This window comes from Sinocyclocheilus grahami, unplaced genomic scaffold (assembly GCF_001515645.1).
Source record: "Sinocyclocheilus grahami isolate Dianchi unplaced genomic scaffold, SAMN03320097.WGS_v1.1 scaffold526.1, whole genome shotgun sequence".
In the NCBI taxonomy this organism is placed as follows: domain Eukaryota; kingdom Metazoa; phylum Chordata; class Actinopteri; order Cypriniformes; family Cyprinidae; genus Sinocyclocheilus; species Sinocyclocheilus grahami.
Window position 1 is genome coordinate 411,049 of NW_015505705.1, and position 23,874 is coordinate 434,922.

Consider the following 23,874-nt stretch of genomic DNA (forward strand, 5'->3'; position numbering starts at 1 on the left):
CATTAAATTCATAAAGAGTGACATTAAAGACATTTACATTATTACAAAATTTTTTAAAAATTTTTAAAAATAAATGCTGTTTTACTGTAACAAAAAAGTATTCCACAAAAATATTAAGCAGCAGAACTGTTTTTAACATTGATAATAATAAGAAATGTTTCTTGAGCAGCAAATCAGCATAATACAATAATTTCTGAAGGATGTGACATTAATAACTGGAGTAATTGCTGCTGAAAATTATTTTTTAAAATGTATTAAATTAGAAACTGTTCTAATTCATTATGCTAAGATATTGTAATAATATTTCACAATGTTACTGTTTTTTCTCTCTCTTCTGCAATAAATGCAGCCTTGGTGAGCATAAGAGACTTTGTTCAAAAACATTTAAAACATTTTACAGACTCCAAACTTTTGAATGTTTTATACATATAATACTTAACATTAAATCCAATATCGCTGAAGTTAAACTTTAGCCACATGTGAAAAATCTCTTATCATTCAAACCTCAAACCAAAAATACCATAAAATATGAGGGGATAATCACAGCTATACAGCAGTTAACTACTTATCCATCAATATTTCTGCACAGCAGTGAGAAACGGATACAAATGAATGCACAAATATCCACAGTGAAGTGAATCTCCCATGAGTTTATCTTCAAGAGATTTAAAAGCTTATGCTTAATAAAATCTGTCAGTATCTGAACAAAGGAACAAATATGTTTACATTTTTTAAAACCTTCTACAAATCTAATCGACATTCTCTGTGTCTATAAAAGGACAAGCCTATTAAATCATATTTAACTGCTATTGTTACTGGATCCAGAAGAGGCTACTTTTCATGCTTCACATACTGTTTATGCTTTCTGTAGTCTCTATTATATCCGTATCCTTCCCTTCACGTTAGACATTAAACGTCTCATGCTTAAAACACAGCCCAAATTACATAATCTCTCCCCAATTTTAAGCAATAAGTGAGAAAACAGCACCAAAGGAGAGCTCATTGCTTTGAATTCGATTGTGCATATTCTCGCACACATCCACACAGAATCACAACAATTTGCACAAAAGCTGGAAAGCCATCCTCGGAACTCATCCATTTTTCACGTAGATGATTTTATCAGCCAAGCCTACTCGAGTTGACAGATAACACGCAAATGTAGGCATGAAAATATATGCATGAAATTTTCATCACGTTGTGTTGAAATAATTATTTTAGGATTTGATGAAAAAGAACTGTCAAGGACTGAATTTACTGTCCAAAACTGTGATTCTGGTGAAATTCCAAGTTTTCTGAAATGCTCTAAATGTGCATATTAAATCCATTAATAGATTATGAGAAGTAAATGATGTTTTCTTTTGTACAATTTACAAATGTACAGACGTTAAAAATGGCTCTGTCCAAGCCAGTGAAAAGTCAGTTAGGACAGCCAAACTCACCCTGTGTGAACTGACACTGGCACCTTAGACAGAAACCCTTATTAACTCTAAATGAGCCGTGACCAAATGACCTCACAGAGATTGGACTCATTATAGAAGTCCATTCAGCTCAAAGATTGAGATGACTTGAGCAGAGGCCTTTCATAACGTTTCAGGTATACCTGTGTCCCATTTCTCCTATAGATAACAACAGCAATGGTGGGAAATCAGCAATGGAAAAACTTCAAAAGCAACGTACAGCTCCACATGCGTAGGTTTAACTCTGTGAGATTACTTTTAAATTGAGTTTGTGTTTTTTAGTATGACTGGGAATATGCATGATATATGCTAAATATAATTGATAATTGAATCTAGACATACAATCAGAGATATAGTGAGGCTGATATCTGAAGGTTATGAACAGAAGCCAAGCCAAGTGTGTCCTCCACCTCTAAAGCTTCTCTGGGAATAAATCCTAAACCTTGTGGGGAGCCTCTCCCCAAACACTCGCACACGAGATCTGCAACGTCACCATCTGCTAACACTTAGGAGCGTGTATCGTGAGTTTTGTGGTAAAGTGTTTTTACAACAGAATGGCACTGCAAAGAAATTTACATATGCACGGGGAAGATGACTGAATGCCTAATTTCATCTCAAGGTTTATGAAGGACTTAAATATTTATGTGTAATATTCAGAATCTAACCGTAGAGAAAATGGAGAACAATGAATGTGATATTTACAGAAAGACTCATGCATAAGAGCACAAATTGTAGCTTTTATATTTGAGGGGTTGAGTTGTTTAACATGGAAAGATTGTGCTCTCCTTTTGCAGGTTTGTATTCAGGCAGCAACCCTTCTCCCTACTTAACGCTTGGGTGCAGTTGGAGGGGGTTGGCCTGAAACTCAGGTTGATAAATGACCTTGCTGTCACACTGATTCTCCTGGTGCTGCTGTGCACTTAAGACTCCATCGGTCTGCAGGGTGTACGTCCAGAAATAACGTCCAACAAGGTCTAGTAGACATTTTTTGATGTCCACAGTGCATTAGATACGTGACATTAAATAATGAGCAATGCTAATTTACTCTAAATCTAAAACATTATCAAACAATTGTAGACATTCCTATTTATCTGATAAAAAGAACCCAATCTTCCCGACATTTTTTGTACCAACCACAGCCCCAAACCTTTCATTTTCCCTCATATTGCAGGTACTGGACATCATTTAGCACCTTCAGTAATATTATTAAAATGCCCTTTATTATTTACACTAAACGTGATCAGCTGTTTCTTTAAAAAAATAAAAAAAAGTTAATTATATTTATTTAATATAATATATAATTGTAGCTAATCAGCTCATGGGAAATATGAATAATTAACCATAACTAGTTATAATTAACTATTCATATTTTAGATCCACTGTCGATATTTAGCTGACCACTCAGGGTCAACCGTCTTGTCAATTCTAAGAACGTTAATTTCCTGGTTAAAGGAAATAACTTTCTTACTGTACAATTCTATAAGTTTGTAACGTAAATCTGCATGATTATTGACTCCGGTTATGAGTAAACAATGAACACGTCAAGTGTGATACAAGTAAGGTTTTATTAACTACATAAAAACTTAAACTAGTCTAACATACTACACAAACACATTAAGCCGGTCTAACATAAATATGTATAATTTTTTATTTTAATTAATTACATTTTATTGTTTTCACTTTTATAGCATGCACAATGCAATCAATATGGTGCTATAAATATATTTCATTTAAAAATTTCAATAATTTTATATATATATATATATATATATATAGGCTTGTATTAAACTATTTTTAGTTTAATTGAATTAATTTACAGTATAATTAATTTATATAGAAAAACATTTTTTAAATAAACTTATAATGTATTTATTTATATTGAAATGTACCTTGTAATAAGAATTTGGACAGGAATTGTGTTTAATTGTCATACATAGCCTACAGTACACACACACATGTAATCTGAATGATTAAATCACTATTAAATTGTATGTATTATATACATTTTAAAATATTTATTTTACATTTATCATATTTAATATTCATCTAAATGTATATACATGCAATATATATATATATATATATATATATATATATATATATATATATATATATATATATATATATATATATATATATATATATATATATATATATATATATATATATATACATACATACATACACACACAGGTTTGTTTTTATGGTTTATGGGGACTCTCCGTAGGCGTAATGGTTTTTATACTGTACAAACCGTATATTCTATATTCTATTCTACCCTACCCCTAAACCTACCCCTCACAGGAAACTTTCTGCATTTTTAGATTTTCAAAAAACTTCATTCTGAATTATTTATAAGCCTTTTGAATTACGGGAACACTGAAATGTCCTCATAAATCACCTTCTCCTTGTAATACCTATGTCATACCCATGTTATTATACAAATTTGTGTCCTCATAAACCACATAAAAATGCACACACACACACACACACACACACACACAGACACACACACACATATATATATATATATATATATAAATAAACATAAGTTACATACACCATCAAACTACACATTGGAAAAGGATCTTGAATCTGGTTCTTTGTCTTCAGACCACTTCTCAAAGGTAGAGCATGGTGGCACTACAGTCTACAGGAACAAGTCTAGTCTTTTCCTCAGTCTTCCTCTTTTTTCCCCTCTGCTCCCCCTTTTGTACCGCTCCCCACGTGTCGAATATATTAGCAAGCCAAATTAGGAGAGGCCTGGCCTGATGTGGGTGTCAGATTTCACTCGCGGAGGTGCGGTGTATCCACAGAGCGTCCAGTCCATGCAGCATTGGATGCTGAGGTGACCGTTACACGGAGGTGCGCGTTACTATTAAGCCACTGAGGAGATCGTAAGATATTCTGATCCCGTTTGGTGAATGGAATAGTGAATGCGGACCCACTCACACCTGAGGGCTAGGCTACTATTTGCCGGTGGAAATCAAGGAGTATCTGCGTGAGAATTCCATCTATTTCCCATGGATTTAATGTTGCTGTATCAATCTTAAACAAAAACGATCCGTTTGCGGCTGGGAACTGGCTGGATACATCTGCATACAAATTGGATTTGAGTCAAACAACGGATGCTCACAGACAGCAGCGGAGCTCGTTCAGATGAATGTAAGAATCAACGTCGTTATCCTATCGTTCACTATGACTCAAGACAGTCTGCTTAACACAAATTCTGACACCTTTAGCGTTCGCTCAAGAGAAAACGATGGGTGCTGCATGATTTTTGTGACGTGGGATATTGATCAATTTACTCCCATTCACATTTCGGTATATGCAAAACCAAGCGCTTCTTTGTGTATGAAGGAGTGAACGGGCAGTTTCATTCATTCTCTTATATTATATAGGCCTAGGCTACCCTGATGAGGTGAATAGCCCATGTTCGTCCACGAAGGCTATTCCATGTCAGCTGGTTAAAGCATGTCTGTGTGGATGCGTTAAAATTACTCAAGCAAAGAAAAATCAACTAGAAACAGATCTAGAAACGATTTACCCAAATCAGTCAAATGATCTAGACCTAGGCTACTTAATTTAATGTTTAGTTAATTAACGAGTTGTGAATTCATGCTGTTTATGTGTATTAGTTGTGGGGTCTTTGCCTACTCTGTAGCATACTTGTTAAGATTTACAGTAAAAACCCACAACTACCACTAGAACAGAACACCTGAACAGAACATGAATTCACAACTCGCTGAACACATTTACACAAGGTCTATAATTTTACTATTTTGGTTTAGATAATTAGACATGTAGGCTAGGCTATATTTTTACCTAGCCTAAACTCCACAAGAAGTTCCTCAGTAGCATTTTTCAAACAACTTTTCATTAACAAAACAGAAATCGCTTTTGCCAGAGAAAAGTAGCCTAGGCCAAAACACTGGAGCAGTGTTGCCAAACCCCTCCCTCAGAAAATCTCTAGAACCACCCTCAAAAGTCTCAATTTTTCACAAAAAGTCGCCAAATATGAAAACAAAGTAAATACAGGTACATTTGGTAAAGGTAAAGGAAAGTAAATATATATATATATATACATATATACTTTACAAATGATGACAGTATAAAAAATATAACAAAAGATTCTGAAGTGAAATTAGGAAATGCTTGTGATCTGCAAGCACATCAGACATGATGGAAATGATGGAAAGACACAAAAGACACATAATGTTGGGAATTTGTTTTATGTGTCACCAAAGTGCATCCCTGTCCTGCTCAAATACAACAGATAAGAGATATTATGATTCTCAAAAAACAAAAACTTTATTCATACAAACTTATTTCAGTCAACACGCTCTATTACTACAATGTAAGTGCAAAATACTGCATCCCAGCACACATGACACGACGATGCACTGTCTCTCTCTCAGTATCTGGTTGACATGACTGTGCATGAATTGTGGTATAACTTTTGTGTCCGTGGTTAAAACAACAACATAATTTTTTGTCCGCCATCTTGATTGATGCTTATAATGAAATTGTGGTGTGCGTCATGGCAGGCGTGGCGTACTGGTGTGTTCACTGCGCAGACTCATTGGCATGATTGAGAGCAAACGTGAGAGGTCACGGGCCTACGGCAGGGTGTGGCCGAGTAAAAAATAAAAAATCTCCAAAAAATCGCTAGTTTTATTGAAATATAGCTAAAATAGCTCTACAAGTCGCCGCTACAATGAGAAAGTAGCTAAATTTGGCGACAAAATCCCCAAATTGGCAACACTGCACCGGAGCACTTTCCGATAGGAACGGTAGGCCTACGTCAGCAAAACTAATAGCTAGGCTAATTATTTCTCAATTTAATAAACATATCGCATATAGACTGGCTATTACTAACTAACTAACCAACTAACAAACTAACTAATTATATACATTTTAAGTCTTGAATTTGCGCGAGACTAACTTAAAATGTTTGAGCTCCATATAAAAACCATATTAAAATTCTTTACAAATAGTTGACTTTGACAGTCACACACTGTTAGTGTTTTAAATAAACCTGACGGGTGATATTTCGTAAAATCCACGTCAAAAGATGTTTTCTTATTGTACCGTGGTGGGCCCAGAATCGTTCCCAGCATTCACCCCATCAGTAGCCTTTACGGTCCGGATCCTAGAGAGTCACATCTTCCCAAAGGAAGGAGGAGTGGTGTTGCTACTATTCCGAACCGGTCTCAGTAAATGGACAAGCGGAGATTGGTTTCTTCTTGAGCAGCGATGTGTGCATTTAAGCATTTGTAGGATTACCATTTTTTGCTTGTCGCTTTCATCGGTGACTACGGCTACCGTGCTTATATAGTAGCCTATGTGCCTGCACGCAACGTGTAACTGCACGCACCTCATTGCATCATGGCATGCCTATTATTTAGGTCCCTCTTTCAAACTACACAGGCTGTAATTAAGTATCATGAGCGTGCAGTTAAAAGAGAAGCAAGCAGTTTACTCACTCATGTGTGAAAGGCATGTTACAGTGCTGGAATTGACAGAACTGGCATTGAGGGGTTGTGCGCAATCCACCAGTAGGCTACAGGGAAGTGGATGCTATGTCTACAGATTACAGATGTGTATTTTATGACAGTATTACACATCTGAATATGAATGCATAGACAACAAACCTGGCTTGTAGTTATTAGTTTGTAGTTTATAGCTAGTTTGTAGTTCCCTTATTAGTTATCAAGAACTTTACGATAGCCTATATTATGGGACTCCACTGTTCTGTGGTGATTGATTCAAGACTGTGCTGTTTTAAATCCACTTCCCTTAAAATCTTATTAAAAACGCGGCAATGTATTTTTTCTGTGTGTATATGCGTTCCAAGAGTGATGAGACAGAATAAAGAACTAGTTCTTTTCACTGTTTGCATCATTATCTGTGTTTGTGCGTTCCAGACAGACTGTTTGGATTATTATATTATATTATATTATATTATTATTAGGCTATCTGCTATATTATTAGGCTATCTGCATTAGTGGGGATTTTTCAGGGACACTTTCTGGAGGTTTTATCGTTAGCTTGTAGGTGGCAGCAAGCAGTTTTTATGAGTGAGTCTATGAAGCATTCACTGAACCAATTCGTTAAAAACACTGATTCATTCGGCAACCAGAAGGTGCTTTGTGTTGTTTGGAGACGCGCAACACTAAATCCGGCTTTGGCGGAACAAAAATAAACAAAATAACCGGAAATACTGTGACTAAAATGTAAGTTACTCATTAAAAATGATTGATTAAATGATTTACACATTTCAATATTTTATCGAATGAAAGTTCAAAATCATACAGTATTGTCACCTTGTTATTGGTCCGTCTGACTGTAGAATTTAACAGACGCACGGGGATCTGTCGAAACGTTCTTCATGGCAGTCTATAATGGCAGAGACCGGAGCAATGATGGTTGTTCATTAGACATTATGTTCTAAAGCGTCAGTTTGGTCCCATTGAAACGCCGTGCTTTCAGGAGTGCTATTTGCATTGGAAGAAACATCTGTTCATTGAACATTTGGCCTGTCAGTCATTGTATTTGTTTTGTGCGTTATGATGATTGAACAATCTTTCGAATGGGTGGAGCTTTGCAACAATCAGATCCTGCATGACTGACAGCGCTTTTAATTAAAATCGATAGTCAGTGAACTCGTAATGTATTTCATTTGACATTTATAAGCGTGTTTCTTGCACAACGCTATTTGTAAATATTATAAAAGTACAGTTATGATATTTGTCAATTAGTTTCATTTTTGTTTAGTAGCAGTTTTTAGGGGCAACATTGCAGACAGACACATATTTTAGTACATATTTTGGTTGATGTGATATCTGATTCTCCTCTCTTGAAAGTTATAGGCTGACATTGCCTGAAAAAAGCAACGTATTAAAGAACCACGTGTATTAAAGAACTGATCTAGTCTGTTGCTGTAATATCTTAATATAATAATTTATCAGTACCAAGTGAAGAACAAAAATGTTCTTGGCTGCTCTGGAACCTCTTTTCCTGCATCAGATCATAGCTGATGTCAGAAGCGCAGGGCACATGTGCGGCCTCAGCATGAGACGCACGTTATAAGGCAGTAAAAGAAAGACTTACCCAGTGAGGGGGAGTCTGTTCATACTGTTGCCCATCAACACTTGGAAACTGATCAGAGGGAACACATGGGGGAAGAGGAGCTGTTTGATTTAATAAGAATAAGCCAAGAGAATAGGATGTGTGTTTCAGTAGGAGGGGGATTTGAAACCACTCTCCCGCACAATGCTTGAGGATCATTACTGCAGCTTATGTACTTTGTATTTCATTGAATGATTGCTATTTAATATGAATGTGTATTTGCCACCCCCTGTTTTTTTTCGCAGACGTTGAGACTCTAAGATTAGAAGTAAAGTCTGAACTCTTTGTTGGTCCGGGGAAATCACGATTAATCTGTTTCCTGCAAACATCACAGTTGGGAAGGAGAGAAATAGCCCGTTTGCTAAGTGAATTCTCTGTCTGTAGATGTGAGATCTCAAGGGTGTATTTCCATTTCTCTTTCCTTATGCTTCTTAATTGAAGCCTTATATTCATCTCAGAATTGTTCTTTGGAGGAAAGAGATTGCGTGTGATTTCGTGCACTTGCCATATCTAACCAAAAAACGAAAAACATTTATTTTCTGAAGTTATGCTTGGATGTGCTACAGGCTGATTCTTACTCCTTCCTGATTTGAATGGATGACAGAAAATCAACCCAGGCTTATTGGAAATACATGCCTCTACTGTTAATTTTGCAAAACTCTAAAAAATGTACCTTTACGTACAATTCACTGTAGTTTTCAGCTGAAATGAACACTTGAGGCAGTACAATGGCAACTACTTTTATTTTCCTTTTTACACAAATTTTGATTAAGGGGGCAGATAATCTCTGAAAATATTTTCGAACAGTTCCACAATATTCAAAACACTTTTACACTGAAAAATTAGTTTATGTTGTATTTTGAAACAATTTTCATTCAGAAATTGCAAGTAAATAACAATATACAAATGGGAAGTAACACATAGAATTAAACATGAAGTTTCTAAATATGTGACATTTAAAAAAAAACGTGAAAAGTGTAATTAATCTTTGTTTCACAAAATATTTTTTTACAGTGTATTTTAGTACATGGTTTGTAAACTAATACATTTTGATGTTTGCATCACATAACCAGATCCATTTTCTTTTAGCTTTTCTGATCTAGTAAACTTGCTTGGTAGCTCACCTAGTAAAACACTGTTCAAAAAGTTCAAAGATTAATTGCATTTGCTTTTGTTAACACTACCAGTTAGGTTTAGGGTAGGGTTCAGTGTAGGTGCTACATTATTTTCAGACAAGCATTAACCTTTTATCACCACTCACTGGACATGTCATTTTCAAACTGCCAAGATATGTACAACAACCAACTTAAAAACATAAGTTGCCAGATTTATGCTCATCTGGTTTGGATATAACTGAACATTGCACTTGAAGTGTTGTGAAATGTGCAATGTAAGCAAAGAGATATCATTTTGCAGGAATGTTGCCATAATGAGCCTGGGTTGCAGATATTATAAAAACAAGACTTTTCATGCAATTCTAACTTTTCTTACACTCCAAGATAGTTAACAAAAACTCTAAATACATTTTGTGCCTGCAGAATGTTCTGTTATTAATTAGCTTACCTAACTGTCTCTATTGTTAGATTTTGGAATCTGCTCCCTGGCACTTTGGTTACAGCCAAGCCATTATATCTAAGTGCTCCAGATTGCGGCTTTTCTCCTGGGAAAGGTTTATTTTTTCCATCTATGAAGCATGTTCTTGGTAAGTCATTTGACCAGGTGGTGATCTACTCCTGAGTGAGGTTACGATATACCCTTTCAATGTACTGTAAGTATTTACTGAAATGCTACATCTTTGTTTTGTTTTCGCTTCCCCCCCCCAGTGTATGGGGTTAGCTTAATAAGCCAAACCAGGCTAGTGAGATGTATACAGATCACTCAAAAGATTCTGAGTGCTTCACTCTTTCACCTGAGCTGCTCATTCACTCAGTAATAATATAATTGAATCATTGAGTGCTACATTGAGAATGCTCCAATGGAGTGTTCAGTACTGGCTCTGTATCTAAAAGCTCTTGACGGCGTATTTATTCAGAGTAGCAAACTTCAGCGTGGTGGCACTGTAGCTTTGTGCCGTGTGTTTTACCTCTCGTGGCCAGTAATGGTAGTTGTTCTCAAGCATCAGCACTGTCAAATGGACTGGAAACATGCATGCTTGTATAGATAAGGTCAGAGTTTGGACAAGTTAGTGTAAAATTCTACTGCGGCACAGTTCCTTTTCCTTAATGGAAAGGTACCACAGCAGGTGGTGAGTTGCTTTGGGCGTAGGCCTCTCTGTAATTCTAATTTAGACAAGCATCTGTTTTATACATTTTAGCATTAACTAGCCCATTAACCTCTTAGAAGTAAAACATTTTGGTAGTTTGTATTAGTCACAAACTTTCTCATGAAATTGACACATTTTTATTCTGTCATTAAATCTAGTATTAAAATATTCCACCCAAATACAGAATATTTATTAGAATCTTATAATCTGAAGCAATTAGATGTCAGTGTTTTATCTCAAGCGGTCTTAATGCCCAGTTTAGTGTGTATAGTGGGACAGTGCTGTAACCTGGGAGACATGGGAATCTGAGATGTGGCGTCTCAGTGTTCAACATTTGGTGTTCAACATTTGTTTAACAGTGCGTCACTGCTTATTAATAATTCAGAGATCTCGTCTCTCTCACTGACTCTCTTTTCCTGTTACATTCCTCGAGAAAGAGCATGCTGTAAACCCGACCCCGATCATAACAGGGAGAGAGGTTGTTTCGTTTATTTACTGCAGCATTCTCTTTCTTAGAGCACACAGTGTGCTTGGAAGGTTTTGGCAAAATAATCTTATTTTTATCTATTAATGTAATTTTTCTATGCATAATACAATAAATAATATAATAATTGATATAGTTGGTAAATAATAAAAAATAAAATAAGTATATTAGATAATAATTTATATATATATATATATAAAAACACTGAAAACTGAGTAATAAATCTGCATAGCTATCACCAGATTAGGAGGAAACATGTGTGTCTGGGGTGTCTTGCATGAGAAATGTCTCACCTGAGCTTGTGGGATCACTGCTTTAGCCCAAACCTTGTTATTTCTGGACTTGCCACTGATTGGGGAAGGAAATTTGGAAACATTTCTTCCTTGCTTTTTTTGCCACAGAGACAAACTCCATATTTCCAGTTACTTTCTCAGGAAACCTCATATCCTATTAAACCTGTGCCACAGGGAGACCATAAACACCAAAGTAGCGTGTGCCTGTGTGGAGAGAAATGTCCGGAAAGCTATATTACACCAATTCCTTAGGGTTACGGAGTGCAAACGGAGGGACAAACTTTTCATTCACTCACCTAATGATGGAGGTTGTTTTTACTTTCCTCAGCCCATGTTAGCATGTTAGCTGGAGGTTTTATCTTTTTCCAGTATAATGCACTGGGGCTGGTAAACCTCCCGTGAACCAGTGGCAAATTCTCTATAAGATATTTAGAGTTGGCATCGGTTTCAACCTTGAACTCACTCTTGATGTCTTAAGCAGTTTTGTTTAAAGGGGTGGTTGATTGCGATTTCACTTTTTTAGTATTAGTTAGTGTGTAATGTTGCTGTTTGAGCATAAACAATATCTGCAAAGTTGCAGCGCTCAGTGGCGGCTCGTCGGGGGAGGCAGGGGAGGCACAGCTTCCCCATAATTTTGAGGTGAAAATGGGAGGAGGACGATTTAATGTTAATAAAATTCACAATTCATTTCAGTTCATGTCTCAGAATGTGTATTTTTTGTTTGTAATTTCACAGTTGTAATACCATAACGTGAAAAGTGCCGCTTTTCTATCGCGAAATGTGCAGAATCTGCTGATGTAATTACAACCGCTAATGATAGAGAAGGGTAGGGGGAGGCCGGGGGAGAGGCGAGCTCTCGTGCCTTCGTTGGTAAAAAGAATTAGCCAATCACCATTGAGTGTTCACTTTCAGCGCTGAGGAGTGTTGAGAAAAGAACCCTCTCAAGGGAGGCTAGCCTCCCTTCTGATATCAACCAATCACAGAGACGTAAATTACGTGATATTAGTTTGAACGTCTGCCGCTGTGCTGATAATGTACCAAGTACTTACGATGAGTAGCGATATTGAATATTTGATCGCCAACAGATTTACCAAGCTGTCATTCAAAACAGTATATATACAAATTTAAAAAAGGGAAAACAGCCTAAGCTGGATATAGGCTACAGCAGTTGGCTTAATTAAATGACGCAACAGCCAGCTCTCTTTTAATACAGACTTTTAAGAAGGGATGGATGTTTGCTTCGAGTGATAGGCCAGGTAAGTGAAATTATAATATCTTGCTGTATGTATGTCGTTTTCTTTACGTTTTCTGATTAAAAGCAACCAAAAAGCCATTTTAAAGTGGTTAAGCAAATAATAATAATCGGCAGGGATCCCAGACCAATACAAGTAGTGTGCCTCCTCTATTTTAAAACCCATGAGCCGCCACTGGCAGCGCTGAAAGTTCAATGCAAACGGAGATATTGTCTTTTAAAATTCTGGCAGTTTAGAGATACTTCCCGAGTTTGTGACATCACAAACCCTGATAAACCCTGCCCCCGGGAACATGCAACAAAGGGGGCGGGGCAATGTTGCGCTGCTTTAGAGAAGAGGAAGAAAACTAGGGGTGCACGTAAAAAAATATTCATATATGAATCGCGATTCTGTCTTCTAATGATTCTAATGGATTCACAAGTTTCAAAATCAATGTTCTAAAGCAGCGGTTCTTAATACTTCGTTCCATCTCCCTGCTCTGCACACGGTCTGCATCTCTCTCTCTCTCTCTCTCTCTCTCTCTCTCTCTCTATCTATCTCTCATTCAGATCACCAGCTCAGCTCAAACAATGAACTGTTCCATTTATACACTTATTTTCACATAGCTATGAGAAGCGTTATACATGGATGCGTGTGCGGTTGCCTTACTGTATTAAAGCTTTAATCAGGATAAAACCCTATATTAAAAGCTAACAGAAGCAGTAGCATTTACAAATAACAGCGTATCTAAAAGTATGAGACAACAACAAACAAAAAACATACCATTAAGAGCCGTGCTTACACAGGTTCTGTGTGCTCTTCTTCACTAATATCCTTTGCATCTCAATCGGGCTCAAATTGTTAAGCAATATAGACGACGCCATTGTTTATAATACAACCAGAGCACATGCCACTTAGGTGAGGGGCGGGACGTTTAGACACGCACTAGAGGCGGTTGAGCCAATCACAACACACTGGGCCAGCTAACCAATCAGAGCCCATCCCGTATTTCTGAAGGAGGGGCTTCATAAAATCAGGAAATGATCAGCGTGTTTAGAGGAGAAGGGACAGAGCGGTGTAAAATAAAGGTAAATTATGTGAAAAAGAATGCACCCCATAAACACAATCAAGCCTAGAATAAAGCCAGAAGAAGCCACCCCTTTAAGTCTTTACACACTGAAGAAATTAGTAGTAATTGCCCTCAGAAGTGTAATCTCGATCTTTATTCAAACGCGGTATAGATGACAGCTAAAAAGTATGTGTTGGCTACCATGAGCTCAAAGAGTGAGTCATTTGTAAAGCATGTTGATAAGGGTTTTTATTGGACCTCATATCTTTAGGGTTTTACAAATGTACTATATGAATGGCTATCTTTGATAGAGATTTACTTCAGAATTTTACATTGGACATATTATATATTATATATTATTATTAGTTCAATAAGAAGTTTCTAAAATAAATTTTCATTGAAAATAAATGACTTTACATGGCCTTTGTGGCATTATTATAAAGCATTAGCATCTGTACAATGCAATCCTTGCATTTTGTTCTTTAATGGATGCTCAGTGACTGAGTTTTAGATTCAGACAGATGATCCATACTGAAATGGTCCTTCTTTGCTCATGTCACCTGCTTCCTCAGACTTAGCAAAGCTCAACTGTCATAAAAACCAACTAAGCCAGTCTCATATCAGTCAGGATCTTTTACTAAGACCTGCCAGCCACCTCCACCATTAAACCAACCAGCTCCAGCCTCTTGACGACAGCTGGATGGCTAAAAGCAGAAGGCCCAATGAGGTCCGGCACTGTGGTTGTCCAAATACTGAAAACTGAGCGGGAGTGAATTCCATACCCATTTAGTCTGCGGAAACTGTGGCAACTGCTCATCTGTATTCAGTAATTTCAGACCCATCATAAGCATGGGTTTTGGTGAAAGATTTTCTCATTCGTCCCTCAAATAGAGCAAAGTTTCTTAAACTGATATATCCTACCCTGCAATGGTTTCTGCCTCATTTTCATAGTTCATCATGAATGTGATCTCTCTAAAAAAATAATAATAAGGCTATCAGCAGTTTGAATGTTCTGAGGAAGATTCTCAAATCCTCTGGGGTCCAACACAACACTGAGCTTTGCCTCTGTGCCTATGCAGAAACTCTGTGTGGTGAATAGGACAGCCGGCCCCCCACAGGTTTTCCTCAGACGCTTCTGTCAATCACTTAGTCTGGCCTCTGTTTATTCTGTGCGATCATGATGAAGAAACCGTCAACTCCGCCAGCCCCCTCGACAACTTTTTTATGCTATGTATTTTAATAAGCCGTTAAATATAGGAATGAGACACATTGTGTGGCAATGCATCGTGGGCCTCCATGACCTCAGAATCTGTTTAAATTGGCTCAGAGTGGCCCCCAAGTGCCCCACAATCTCTGCTGCTTTCATTAGACTCAACATTGGGCTTACCACACTTCACAAAAACACCTATAGGGGGTCTACTGATCCTAGAACTACAGGTTTGGGATTTTAACCCCAGATAGAACAGATTTTTTTGTCTTATATGGCTCCTTAATGATCACTTATTTCGAATAAATTGTTTCAACTCAATCTGTGTGACTTCAATGAGATTTGTGTTTCAGATCACTCATGCAATACTGTTGGTCATTGTGGTCTTTGTCCTAGATGTTTTTGGACATGCGATATGTGTGTTAGTGTGACCCTTTACACATGACACGCTAAGACTGTATCACATGTTAATGAAGGTCTTAGTTGATGTGGACAGACAGCATGGAGCCCTGCCGGACAAATGTGTTTGTGAGGTTAATTATTTGTAAATGCCAACCATTAGAGGCACCAAACCACTGAGACGTGCCCATACACACAGGAAAATTGGTTCACACTGTAGACATATGGCTTTGTAGTGTTAATATTTGTGATAAACAAAGGTAAAAAGTATAATTTTTTACCTTTTTTTGGTCTTCTACCTCTTTCACAAACCTATTGACTCATTGTAGCCACTAGATGGAGCCTGGTTGAACAGCTTAGCAATGAATGAAAACATTCATGTGGTTTTATCTGGAGGGCTTCTTCCTTGTTAAAAAATTACACTGAAGTCCAGATTCAATATTTATTTTCTTCCTTCAGTGAGTTCTGTGCATCTCACTGGAGAACTCTTAAACAGAACTGACAAGGACAAATTGCTTTTGTAATCCATTTATGTATAGAGACCACAACGTCCCGCAGTGATGATCTACCATCATTATGCATTGAGGTTTGGATAATACAGACTTTAACAACAGCTACTCTAGTCAGTGCAAGTGCAAAGACTCCTGAGGTTTGTTGCGATTCCAGCCAAAGTAGTATAATTTCCTAATTGTGCTAGTGCACTTCTTCAGTGGCGTATAAAGTATCATCCCAAGTCTGACCATCTGTAGCAGATTGCTTAACAGAGGATTCAGCCTTCACACATATGACAAGAGGAGAGATGCTTTCCAAACACATGCTCCAAACTCCTGTCTGGCCTTTTTGTCTGAGTAATATCATTCTCTCTGCTCAGAATTAGTGGCTAGGTTTTACTTTTTTAATATGGTTTTAATAAAGACTAGTTTTTTTTAACAATTAACTGCTTTAATGCTTTTTTGGTTGGTTTTGGTTTGAACTGATTGGACTCAAAGAACATTATGTGAACATCTCAACTAAACGTTTGTGCTGAGATTAAAGTGTCAAGGAAGAGGGGCTTTTCCCGTTACCTGGGGCACACTTTTCCGTGCCACATGCCATTACTGTTGGTACCAATGTCTCTTTAAAGCCATATTTGTAATGTTCCAGGCAGCTATTTACAGTCATTCCAGTACAGCTGTGTAATATGATATAATTGGTTTATTATTACGGTATGTTTCGATAGTAGTTTAGTCTTTCAAAATAGGAATAAAAGGTCATACGCTTTCAAGAGTAAATAAAGGTGTTGCGATATTTAGCGTTACATTTTCTTTCCTTTCTATACGTACAAGTGGCTCATCTCTGCTATAACTTCTCTGATGGTACCCACTCAATCTGAAAATGACTGGAAAGAAAATATATTTTTCATTAGAAAGCAAATGACGATTAATTGCCCTATTATGTAAAAACTATTTGCAAGAGATGTATCATAGGTTAATCTTTTGATGTTTTATACACTTCATTATTAAAGCCGTTAGGACTATCAGAAAGTATCACAGAGAAGGCACGTTAGAATAATGGGAAAGATATGCATCTGGAGTGTGTTTTGAAAAGGCGTAGTGCGTGAATAAGGGCCTGCACAACATGTGAAATCCGCTTACTTTTTTACTGCCCTGATTGGGGGAAGCCTCTCCTTTCTGAAGCAAACGCACCCCTTTCTCATGCATTCCAGCTGTCTGTGAGAGGCAGTGAGGGATTCATAGATCTGCATTGTTATCTATGTCATAATATTGTGCGCACTGCTGTGTTAACGTCATTGTGACAATCTGCTCTTCTCCTGTTTTTCAGGTGTAAAGAAACTTTGGCAAGATGACTCCGTTTAATGGCTTTGGGAAAAACACATGTGAACAGTTCCGGATGTGGGTATTCTGGAGGCTAAGGATGCTTTTGGTGTTTTGCATAGTAGTGGATCTATTAACAGTAATGGTTGGCAGTGAGGGCACACCAGGTATTTTGGAGCTCCAGTTAGATGAGGAGCAACCTGCGGGGACAATAGTGGGCGACATTAGCACTGGTTTGCTACCTGGAGTTACAGCCTCTGTATACTTCATCTCTGATCACGAAGGCACCGGCATTGGCAGTGATCTCCACATCGATGAAACCACAGGCATCATCAAGACTGCAAGGAGACTGGACCGAGAGGAAAGGGACCATTACAGTTTTATAGCAGTCACTGTGACAGGTTTCACAGTCAAGGTCTCCATCACTGTAAATGATATCAACGACCATGCCCCGGCATTCCCCAAGAAGAAAGCCACTTTGAAGATCCCAGAGCAAACAGCGGTGGGAACTAAGTTTTCTCTTGAGCCAGCCACTGATGCGGATAAGGATCAGCTTACCGTACAAGGATATCAGATCAAAGAAGGCAATGTAGGACAAGTGTTCCGTCTCGAGACCAAAAGAGCAGCAAACAAAGTCCTTTACCTTGACTTGGTGGTCAATGGAGTCTTGGACCGAGAGAAGAGATACTCCTACTCCTTGGTGTTGGAGGCCTTTGATGGTGGATCTCCAAGGAAAACTGGTCAGATGACTCTTGATGTCTTGCTGCAGGATATCAATGACCATGCTCCGATTTTCAACCAAAGTCGCTACAATGCCATCATCTCTGAGAGCATTCCTCAGGGCAGCAACATCCTGCAAGTTTTTGCAACAGATGCTGATGAAGGAGACAACGGCCTTGTGTTGTACGAGATAAACCGACGACAGAGTGACCCGGACCGGTACTTCGTCATTGACCCTAGCTCTGGAATCATTACGCTCAATAAGGCTCTAGACTATGAGATGAGGAAGGTTCACGAGTTGGTAGTCCAAGCCAGAGATAATGCGAGCCATCCAGAGATCACCAATGCCTTTGTTACGATCCACGTGCGAGACTACAATGATAACCAGCCAACCATGACCATTATCTTTCTCAGTGAAGATGGCTCACCCCAAATCTCTGAAGGTGCTCAGCCAGGCCAATATGTTGCTAGAATCTCTGTCTCAGACCCAGATTATGGCGAATACTCCAATGTCAACGTATCTCTTGAAGGAGGTGATGGTAAATTTGCCCTGACCACTAAAGACAGTATCATCTACCTCATCTATGTAGACCAGACTCTGGATCGGGAGGAGAGGGATTCTTATGAGCTTCGTGTCATGGCTACTGATTCTGGAACTCCGCCGCTTCGTGCAGAGTCCTCATTTACGATTCACGTCACCGATGTAAATGACAACCCACCTCTCTTTGACCAACAGGCTTACAAGCAGACCATACCAGAAGTTGTCTACCCAGGTAGCTTTGTGCTGCAAGTGACCGCCAGGGACAAAGACCAAGGTCCCAACGGTGATGTCCGCTACAGCATCCTACCAGACAAGAAGACTCACGCCAGTTGGTTCATCATTGACCCCGTCACAGGTATCATAACCACCGCAACCAAGCTGGATTATGAGACAGACCCAAAGCCAAGTATCAAGGTAGTGGCCACTGATGGAGGACGACCACCATTATCATCCACTGCTCTGGTAGAAATAGACCTCCAGGATAGTAACGATAATGAGCCAGTGTTTGGAAGCAGCTTCTACAATGTTTCTATCAAGGAGAACACGTCAGCAGGGACATGCTTCCTTGAGGTAGAAATTACGGTTTTCCTTTTGTGTGTGTTTCTGTGATTGTATTTCTCTGATAATTTATGGCCATGATTTTATTTCTCCAGGTTTTACAGTGCTAAATGTAACTGAAACTTACTAGGGCTGGGAATCCATGCTGATTTCCTTATTTCGATTATTGTAAATTCTGATTCACAAGCTGTCAATTTGATTCTGATTCAGTTTGATTGTGATTTATTTGGCTATATTTCAGTTAGAAAGACCCAAAACTAATTTTTGCTGATATATGACTAATGCTGTAAAATATACAGGGTGTTTTTTCTGACTGATTCTGACTTATAAGAGTCATGATAAATGATCAATAAGAGACATTTGTTGTGGGAATTGGACAGTACTGGTCATGCTGTGTGTTTTTGATTGAGTGATTAGTGAAAAAAATGGAAAATGAAGATTTGTACCCAGCCTTACCTTTGACTTTAGCAGAAGGAACTATTTTACATACCATCCGAGATGTCTTGAAACATAATTTAGAAGTATTGCATGTATTTGTTTTGGGTCTTTTATCTTGCTTGAAATTTGTAATTTCACTCACCAAGACAGTTTGTAATTATGACATACGATTAGCAGATGTTATCCTCTCTCGGAGACTTGCAGAAAGCGTTGCTTGGCAGATGGTAAAATTGTGCTTTGTTGTTTTTTTGAAATGTTGGTTTAAGTCTGTTGCCATGATAATTGTTGCTACCAAGTGGCAACTGGGCCAACTGTGTACTCAACCTGTTTTTACTCCTGTGGAAAAGAAATTAAAATTAGGCCATGTATTCCCTAATAATAAGCAATTCCTGACTTCAAAGGACCTCCGTAATGTCCGTTTCCAACAGAAGCATCTGTTGCAAAATACCCTCCAGAATAAACTTTTTAGATAAATACTGCAATTCCACATTGTTGCTGGTTCATTTAACGTATATTTGGAAAGAGTCACTGGTCAGCGTTTTGGTGGAATTTGGTATGTGTGTTCACAGTATGGAGAAGAAGTAGGAGACGGAGAGATAAAGACAGATAGAGAGACAATGAGAAAGAAGCTTTGCCACACCATAAAGTCAGGAATAAATTGGAAGCTGAAAGTGAAGAATAGAGACCGTTCAGTGAATCTTGGAAACAAGGGGATATTAGAAAGAATTATATGAAACCAGTTTAGCTGTTTACATTTTTCAAAGAATTGTTTTCTATTTTAGTCACTCAACACACATGATAAGCAAAAAAATGCAATTGCATTTTCTATTGAAAGAATATTTTCTTATTTTAGGGCATACAGCAGCACAGTTGGTTTTTCAGTACCCTTGCAGTACCCTTGTAAAATTGGAAACTTTGGAGTGGGCAGTAATTCATTAATAAGACTGAGGGGTGAATTCACTAAACAGTGGCACCATTTTGGAACATATTTCTTTATCTTATTTGTGCACCACCTGCCATCTAGTTTAACCAGACCCTAATGGACTAAAATTATGCTATCATTCCTTAAAGGGGTCATATGATGCGATTTCAATTTTTCCTTTCTCTGGATATATAAGATCCCTGAAATTGCAAAGACTAAAGTCTCAAAACCAAAGAGATATTCTTTATCAAAGTTAAGACTCTGCCACGCCCCCCTAAAACGGCTCGTTCTAACACGCCCCCACATATCTACCTCACTATGTGGAAATATTTGCATAATGCCGCCCAAATGTGCACGCAAAGAAAGAAGGCGTGGTTTCAGTAACTGCAGACATGTCTCCTTTTTATCTATATTAGGATCATAATAGATTGTGCCTTGTTCACTTGTTCACTGGCACAATTATAGTCTCACTATTACAGGTGGTAAACCAAATTTAATTTCATAGAGATGTATACATTTTCTATTGATCATGGCTGTAGATATTCATCACATAATAGAGAAGATCATTATATCCAAGATGGAGAATTGTGGCATGCCTTTTGCGTTTAGAGTTTGCATAATCTTTCCTGAGATATCATTGTGAAACGCACACCAAAACAGACAGCGTATAGCAATAAATGCATTATTTCTTAGTGAATTTGTTCTTTAAATTGATTGAGAAGGATTTGTTTAATTAGTGTTTAATAAACTGATGTTACGTAATATAAATTTTAGCACACCTCAGAATAAACATGCATTTGTCTATAGGATTTTTAAGATGTTGATTAGTAATCTTGAATGAGAGATTGTATTGATGAATGTATATTTTTATTAGGGATGTGCGCGACGACTAATTTGACTGCCGTTTAAACGAAAGTTTTGTATCCGACTAGTCGACTAGTCTAAAAGCAAGAAACCCCCAAAAGATGGTAAGAAAAAAAAACCTCTGTGCGTGCGTGTAGCATAGCCTATATAATAGCCTATATTTTAAATACTTAATCTATGAATCACACTGTCAAATCCCTCAATGAATTCCGCTTGCCGCACACTTGCCTCGCGTTATCATCATTTCATTTTAGGTGGTCGTTAAAAAGAAATAAAAGAAGAGCATACACTCAACATTGGTCAAAGCATAGCTTATTTATTCAAATCAGCTGGGGAAATGCAGAACAATGGAAAATCAACCAATAGCCTGACAGAATTCTTAATCTTCATATAACGTTAGCCAACATATTAAAACACATGTCAAAAACAATAGGAAGGTTTATCAAGAAATAACATTGAAACGGCTTTTAAAAACATTCTGTCACGAATTCAGTCCATGGACTTCTGTTTATTCACCACCAGAGGTCACCCTTTCCATTTCATTGACTCTCGCACTACACAAACTGTTGCATAGCACCCCGGACTACATTTCCCATCATTCTTTGCACAATTTGCACACTGCCCTGATTGCACTCATTGCACACAGCTGTTTCTAATTACCTCATTCACTATATAACACCCACTCTAACCACATTTCTCTGCTGAGTATTGTTTAGCCTGTACCCCTTTCCGAGTCTCCGTGTTTTCCTTGTTTTGCCTTGCCTTGCCTGTTTTTGCGGTTTTTGATCGTTGCCTGTTTTCTTGGATTTCTCTCTCTCATCTCGCCCCTTGGATTCTGTCTGCTGATTGGTGACCTACGCTAGCCCTAGGACTATTCTTGTGTTTTGCCCGCCATATACCTGTTTGCCATTGTTTTGACCCTGCCCGTGTACTACGTCTCTTTAATAAAGCCTGCAGATGGATCCACACGTCTCACGTCTCGTCAGCCCCGTTACACATACTTCGTGTAGGCTATATAGTCTAAAAACAAAGCAATGCAACAATGCCCATTTTACTTACTCAGACCATGCGTTCTTTGTTCAGTGAAATGATCAACGTGGTCTGGTGAAAGACGGGACCTGGGGCGATTAACAATAAAACTTGAAAAAACGCGCTCGGCAGGAACTGAAGACGCAGGCACGCAGAGATAACGAAAAGCAAGCCGATAGAGTTTCAGAAAGCGCCTGGACATCCCGCACCACCACCGAAGTGGGTGTTTGTTAGAGGAATAGATGGCGCGGATGGGATCGCAGCACCGACGGGTTGTAGTGAATGACGTGATTGACATTTGCTGGCTTTGGCCAGCCTCTAAGCTAACGCCTACGTGCCTGTATTGAATATGATTACGCATCGCTCCAGTAGAGTTATTGTCAGGCAATTTGACATTACACAGTTTACTCAACTTTTCAGTTTCCTTCTAATTCAAAATAATCCCACACCTTCTCGTCTTTCGCATGGTCATTTCTGAACTCGCCGCAACTGACACGAAGAAAACGCATGTGAGGTCTTGGGTAAAAATGTAGTTTCTGCCCAGATAAACTTTTAAAAATAATGTATTATTTTTCAAACGTTTTATTTTAACTTATATAAAATGTTTTAAATGCAATGTTAAAATGATGGTAATGTGAATGATAAAATCCAGGTTTTTTTTATTTTTTTCTGTTGTGTAATCGACTATTGTTTTCAGTTTCGATTAGTAGGAGCTGTACCGTTTAGTCGACTAGACCCGCACAAAGATCTTTTCCTGAGTCGTGACTTGGCAGCTTAGAGTCAGGTTGAACTGGACAGATCTTCAGTGCCTAAAACAATTCATTTGTATCATATGGATTTATTGTATGCTATGCATTTCTTTTTGGCAAGGTAGAGAGTTTATGTTCACAGGTGCAGCTAGTGTTACATTCTCCACATTAAACTGCAGAAAACACTTTTCTTCACCTGTCGGACCAATTGTACGCACCGTGGTGTTGAATGGGATTTTGTTCTATAGACTAATCACATTTAATAAAGCAGGGCTTGGAGCACGTCTGGACTGATGCTTGTAGAGGAAGCTACCTGGGGAACAGCTTCCTGTAACACAAGACCAGCCCTCTGGTGGGGGTCACGTTAAAAAAGTGCCCCACACCAGAAACAGGATCCAGACTGCGACTACTCATAGTCTGTGCCATCCAGCAGTAGAGCGCACAAACCTTTTCTGTAGTCAGTAAATGGAGATCCTCCTTAAAATTTCCTTTTTATGCCCAATAAACCCCTTTCTATTAAAGCAAAACAATTAGTAATGTCACTAAACAAACACATCACCAGTTTTATAAATGTTCTTAATCTCAAACACGGTTTGAAATCTCATTCCTGTGGACGTGGGGTGCCAGTATGCCTCATTTGTTTGAATTCTCACCCCATATGGTGTGAGGCATCAGCCTTTTCTTCATTTCCTCTACTCAATTTT

At 38.1% G+C, this 23,874-nt stretch overlaps 1 protein-coding gene across 1 annotated transcript in view; it reads left to right on the top strand.

Moving 5' to 3' along the window:
- The first annotated feature begins 4,277 nt into the window (after nucleotides 1-4,277).
- The window catches only part of dchs1b (dachsous cadherin-related 1b), a 114,261-nt gene continuing 94,664 nt past the window's right edge, over nucleotides 4,278-23,874 (top strand). Inside the window, exons 1-2 of the mRNA XM_016237887.1 lie at nucleotides 4,278-4,622; nucleotides 17,357-19,180. Coding sequence (XP_016093373.1) covers nucleotides 17,378-19,180 — 1,803 coding nt within the window. The 5' untranslated portion in view covers nucleotides 4,278-4,622; nucleotides 17,357-17,377. The remainder of the gene's footprint in view (nucleotides 4,623-17,356; nucleotides 19,181-23,874) is intronic.